At 44.4% G+C, this 6,103-nt stretch overlaps 1 protein-coding gene across 2 annotated transcripts in view; it reads right to left on the reverse strand.

Moving 5' to 3' along the window:
• The window catches only part of ENTPD5 (ectonucleoside triphosphate diphosphohydrolase 5), a 62,492-nt gene that overhangs the window by 10,120 nt on the left and 46,269 nt on the right, over positions 1–6,103 (reverse strand). For both annotated transcript variants that reach the window (XM_011981505.1, XM_011981506.1), the window contains 7 exons: positions 4,929–5,004; positions 4,638–4,673; positions 3,924–4,012; positions 3,538–3,617; positions 2,528–2,589; positions 1,495–1,596; positions 508–648 (listed from right to left, as the gene is read on the reverse strand). In XM_011981505.1, coding sequence (XP_011836895.1) covers positions 508–648; positions 1,495–1,596; positions 2,528–2,589; positions 3,538–3,617; positions 3,924–4,012; positions 4,638–4,673; positions 4,929–5,004 — 586 coding nt within the window. The remainder of the gene's footprint in view (positions 1–507; positions 649–1,494; positions 1,597–2,527; positions 2,590–3,537; positions 3,618–3,923; positions 4,013–4,637; positions 4,674–4,928; positions 5,005–6,103) is intronic.

Genomic DNA, 6,103 nt, shown 5'->3' on the forward strand with positions numbered 1-6,103 from the left:
AACTCCGTCTCAAAAAACAAACAAAAAAACAAACAACAAAACCCCCACAATAATAGGGAATTAATTCGTATCTCTCAGGCCATGACAGATCAGGTACATATACTGTCACAGGCAAAAATATTACTTTTGTGATAAGAAGAAAAGTTATCATAAAGAGACAGGAGGAAAATTTTTGGGGTGAATATGTTTATTATCTTCAATGTGGTGATGGATTCATGGGTGTATACATGACAAAACTTAACAAATTGTATACTTTAAATATGCACTTATTGTATGCCAATTATACCTCAATAAACATGTTAAAAGAAAAAAAAGACATCATATAGTTGTTTTGGTCATCTCTCAGCTCCAAAAGATTCTAAGTCATTTCCACCCTTTTGTTCGAGTGACTAGAAAAGAGGTGGGTAATCAGCTCAACAAAGCACCTCAATTGCTCTTTCTCCTTGACCTTCCCCACCACAGCCCTATCCACCTTCCTCTCTGGACTGACACCTGGGGTGAACTCACCAATCATGTCTGTGTCAACAGCTCGGTCGTAATAGTAAGAGAAAGCATAGAAGGAGCCTCTCTGGACCTCCTCTGGCTGGTGAAGTTTTCCTTGTACCACCCTCAGCACTTCGGCATAGCAGGGATCAAAGCCCACCTCCCCTGCCAGGCAAAGGTGCACAGGGGTAAGGTGAGAACAACGCTGGGGGAAGGGGACACTCTCTGAGGAAAGCTGCTGGAGACAATGAGGGAACAGCAGGAAGGTCAAGGAAAGCAAGAGAAGGTTGATGCTTGGGACAAGAGGCTTCAAAACAAAGATGAGCAAACGTCTGCAGCCTCACCACTCTTGTTTCTCTATGCCCGCTCCCCTGCCTAATCTGTATTCACCAAATCATGGCCAACCTTGTGCTGCTGCCTAGCATTACATTCCATAGCATTTGCAAGCAAGTAGCTAAAGGGCTCACCAGCTTCCTTCACTGGGAATTCAAGTTCATTCCTTGATATTCAGGTATATACCTTTTATAAGAAGATGAATCATTCTTCTCATGGTTTTAAGTTTTACTATAATTTAAATAGCTAACTATTAACTAAACAGGGTTTCACACTGCTGCATTTGACCTAGGCTTAGAATAGGTTTCTTAATTAATTTGTAAGAGGTGGGGTCTCCATTGCCCAGGCTGGAGTGCGGTGGCATTGTGCACTACAGCCTTGAACTCGTGGGCTCAAGTGATCCTCTGGCCTCAACCTTCTGAGTAACCGGGACTGTAGATGTGCACCACAGCACTTAGCTAAGCGCAGGTATCTAATGGGTCCATGACACTTGGTCGATGCAGAATGACAGCTGCGTTGTTCCCTGTCACTTCACATTAGTCTTTGGAGGCATGCCAAGATCTTTGGAACAAGTCCCTGCAAAAAGGTAAGCTTGAGTTCTGGAAAAAGCTTCCCATGGGACTTTTCCAGAGCTTCCATTGTAAACGTAAATTTAACCAGTGAAAAAACATCACTTGCCTTCTTGGTTGCCACCATACTGGTATTTCACACCCCCAAAGATCCACTCTGCTTCCAACCATCTCGGTAGACAGGCACTCCGGAAAGTGTGTCCATCAGTCCCTGAAAGAATCCAGGGCACAAGGTAAGAAGTAAGTAAGTGAGAGAGAGGGAGGAAGGCAAACAAGAAGCCAGTGAGCCGGAAAAGAATCACTGTGGGGGCTGGGCCTTAAAATCCGATGACATTAATTCCATGACAACATCCTGTGACAGGAATCCTTAACTCAGGGTTCACAGACAGGCTTCGTGGGGTTGGTGAACCCCCTGAAACCAGAAGCAAATTTTCATGCACATGTGCTTCTGTCAGAGGGGTCCATATATCTCAAAGATCCAAAACCTACGACACAGTAAGTTTCCACCTTTCTAAAAACAAGAAAGAAATGCTATGCTGCTTTCCTCACTGGTTGCTGAGAGGCTTAAATGAAATACACTTGAAGATGTTTTGCATACTCTGAAATGAAAAATAGATGTCATCCCAATAACAGATTACTGTACAAAGTGCCTTAAATGCAAATTCTCATTTACTGTGAGGAAAGGGGCACAGATAGGTTACTTGCCTCAAATCACAATGCTGGGACTGAACCCAGTTCTGCCTGACCTCAACTGTGAAGAGATGAATGGAGTTACTCTGTTGTTCTACCTGCATGTAGAACAGACCCTGCTTCCTGTGCCTCCAATGTAAAGCTCAGGGCTTGAGCAAGCTCCTGCCAAATGTATTCTTAAAGCCTGGGATTTCTGCAGAACTGCCTAGACATAGGCTGTTCCCCCTGTACAAGTAGACCTCATTCTAAAAATGGCTAATAATATACATCAAAACTTCTGAACTTATAAAACAGAAAAGGATTTGCTATTATTAGGTCCATTATACAACATTTGCCTCCCAATTCAACATAATCTTTTCCTGCATAGAATGGCTATCAAGGAAGGGAAGAAGCAAGCGGAGTATCTGTGTCACCCTCACCATCCCCAACCCAGCACAGGTACCCAGACAAACCTTCTGTCTCCAGGGCTCCCAGGGTTGCTAATCTTGCAGCTTTCAATCCAAATCCCAAGTAACTGTAAAATACAGGATTGACCAATTTCATGCTGGTCCTGAAGTTCTCTAGCCTAAAGCTACCTCTTTCAAAAGTAACATGGTTTCTGTTTCCCTCTGGAAATATGAAAACCTTGTTCTGTCTCTGTGACATATTCATCTCCTGTGGTCAACAAGGGGTAATTTCTGCACAGTTTGGATCAAGGCTATGCAGTAAGAATTCCCCACAGTTATCATTCAAAGGCCAGAGACAGTGACAATTCCTAGGGTCCCACACTAGGAACCATTCCCAGAAAAGCTCTCTTTAGCTTAGCTCCTAGCCCCAACTAGGATCAAATTCCAGGCTGGATTCTGAACCTCTAAAGGCCAGCTCAAAGGAGTTGGCAAGAAGCTTTGCCTGAGCCTTCTTGAAGTGTCCTCTCCCTAGAGAAAACTTTTGACTTTTTTTTTTTTTTTTTTTGAGACCGGGTCTTGCTCTGTCGCTCCGGCTGAAGTGCAGTGGCGTGATCTTGGTTCACTGCAACCTTCACCTCCAGGGTTCAAATGATTCTCCTGCCTCAGCCTCCTGAGCAGCTGGGATTACAAGTATGCGCTGTCATATCCAGCTAATTTTTGTATTTTAGTAGAGATGGGGTGTCACCATGTTTGCCAGGCTGGTCTCAAACTCCTGACCTCAGGTGACCCACCCACCTCGGCCTCCCAAAGTGCTGGGATTACAGGCATGAAGCCAACTGCACCCAGCAGACAATTTTTGACTCTTAAGTCATATATTAATGCTTTTGAGGCCAAGAATGGAGAAGGTTCTTAAGTTCCTCGGGCTTTGTAAGTGGCCTGGGTTTCAGTGATAGGCCTTAGGGAATTGGCACAGACTTTGTTTTGCTGATCAGATACAATAACAGATTTGAGAACACTTAGAAAAGTTAGGAGAACATACAACATGAAATATTATTCTTCCCTGTCCCCATTCTCACCTATGTGTATAGAGCTTATAAGTGCTGTTAAACATCTCAAAGGAAGTGAGGTAGCCCCTAGGAGTTTGTTCCAGAGTTTTCTGCAAATCAGAAAAAGCAAAAAGACTATTCAGGATCTGTAATCACTTGAAGATGTTCACACCACCACCCGTCCCTCCCAGCAAAAAATCAGATGAAGACAGATTAAGCGGCTAATCTCACTAGGCTTAAGGAATCGAAGGGATTCTGAACAGTGAGATGGCAAGGGAACATTCACCCAGTTATTAACTGACTTGACTCTGCCTAAGCGTGGTAGAGCTGCTGGCTGAAAATGGGATGCCTCTTTCTTGGCACCATGATATGCCTGCCAAGTGCACTTCTAACCAGATCTTCAAGAAATGACTCACCTCAAACTGGGGCAGGAACGTGATTTGGGTGGAGGCTCCCCCTAGGTCCAAGGTCCCCACAGTCTCCTGTCTGTGGTCATGCAGCTGACCTGTCAAATGAGAGCCAGTTCTAAATATCCTCCACATCCTGGGCAGCCCAACACTTGTCTCTCTTATTCTTATCATGCACTGAAGGTATTCCACACACACTCCACTGCTCCCCAGCCCTGATGCTGCAGGTGAATGTCAACTCAGAAGGACTCTCGTTGCAGCAGAGGCCTTCAAGGCAGGTGTTTTTTGTTTGTTTGTTTTTTGTTTTTTGAAGGCCTTTTTGGAGACAGAGTCTTGCTCTATCATCCAGCCTGGAGTGCAGTGGCACAATCTCTGCTCTCAGCTCACTGCAACCTCTGCCTCCTGGGTTCAAGCAATTCTCCAGCCTCCTGAGTAGCTGGGACCACAGGCACACACCACCACGCCCAGCTAATTTTTGTATTTTTGGTAGAGACAGGGTTTCGCCATGTTGGCCAGGCTGGTCTTGAACTACTGGCCTCAAGTGATCTGCCCAACTCAGCCTCCCAAAGTGCTGGGATTACAGGCATGAACCACCACACCCGCCTCCTTTCCTTTTTTAAAGAAGAAGAAACAATACAGAATGAAAGAAAGGGCTTTTTTACTCTTCTGACTATGCATGTAAAAGCTAGTTAAGCTCTGAAGATAAACTTGAGGATGTATTACCTGTCAGAAAATTCACAGTAACCCAAGCTAATATGCCTAAAAAGAAAGAAAGATAAGGATTAGATCCCAGAGCATATTTTTCTCTTTCCTGGCCCCATCCTTGTTTTTTTTCTCTCTAAATTTCATGTCTAGAGCACATGTTCCTTCTCCCTCTCTTCTATTTCCTGCTATCCCATTCCTTCTGTTTATTCCTTTCTCTTCAGGACCCCATCCCTGGCCCCAGTTCCTTTAGTTAGATCTTTCACTGATCCTGCCCCTCTCCCCCAGAACACATATCAACACCTCTCCCACCTTCGTCGGATCCATCCATGATGCTAACACTGTCCTTTGGTACCAGGAAAGGTGACTTCCTGAAGATCTCCTTTACCTAGAGAAAAAAGAAGAAAAAAAAAAAAGAATTCCCTAAGGCAATATTTCTATATTTTGACAGTGTCCCGTAAGACTTAGAAAACTACTCCATTTTTCCTAGATAAAATTTTGGCAAAACTCATTCCTTTGCCCTAAGAAACTAGAGAAGAAACTAGGCAAGCCATTACCAGTTTCTTGCAAAAACGCAAACACAGGGATTCCTTTGACTTTAAGTAAAGCTAAATCAAACCATCTAAATGTATACGTGAACTGGACCTACGGAAAGGCATATATTTAATCCTGCCAGCTCAAATCAGGATCCTGTAACTTTTTAAACCTGATAAACTCTACCGGACATACACTGGAAACTAGGAGGAGCCTTCCCACTCCATTCCTTAGATAAGCTGCCACGACCCCGCGGTGGTGGAGCTCACACCTAAGGGCTGAGGCACTCTGCTGGTGGAGCTCACACCTAAGGGCTGAGGCACTCTGCTGCAGCACCGGCCAGATTCTGGCACATGGCTAGGGCCTCTAGAGTGTGGGGAGACTCCAGATCCAGACTTAAGGAAGCCTGTTTCAGGAGATGGGAATGAACATCTTGCAAAAACATCTTGCCTCTCCATAATATAGACCATTGATATGGGTCTTATGTCTTATGTTTATATAATTATCAAGGGAAAGGAAAAAGAATTCTCCAAATAGGATAGGAAGAACTCTAGTCTCTTTGCTGTTCTCATTTCTGATAGGATGGAACACACCACATGATGACCTCTGGACCCTGTTTCAACCAGGAAAAACCAGTTAAGTGATACATAAACAAACTTTTAAAGAAAAGACAGATAAGTGAACAGGATGAAGCACAGCAAGAGAGCTTCTGCTTTTGCCTTCTCTGCTTTTCGCCCCCATCCTACAGTTTGTTCTCAAAACAGCAGCCAGAATGATGCTTTAAAAATGGATGTCAAATCATGTTTTTCCTTGGCTCAAAACCTTCCAGTGGCAGCCAGGCGTGGTGGCTCATACCTCTCAACCCAGCACTTTTGGAGGCCAAGGCAGGTGGATCACCTGAGGTCAGAAGTTCAAGACCAGCCTGGCCAACATGGTGAAACCCGGTCTCTACT

Source organism: Mandrillus leucophaeus, unplaced genomic scaffold (assembly GCF_000951045.1).
Source record: "Mandrillus leucophaeus isolate KB7577 unplaced genomic scaffold, Mleu.le_1.0 Scaffold228, whole genome shotgun sequence".
NCBI classification, from domain to species: Eukaryota; Metazoa; Chordata; class Mammalia; order Primates; family Cercopithecidae; genus Mandrillus; species Mandrillus leucophaeus.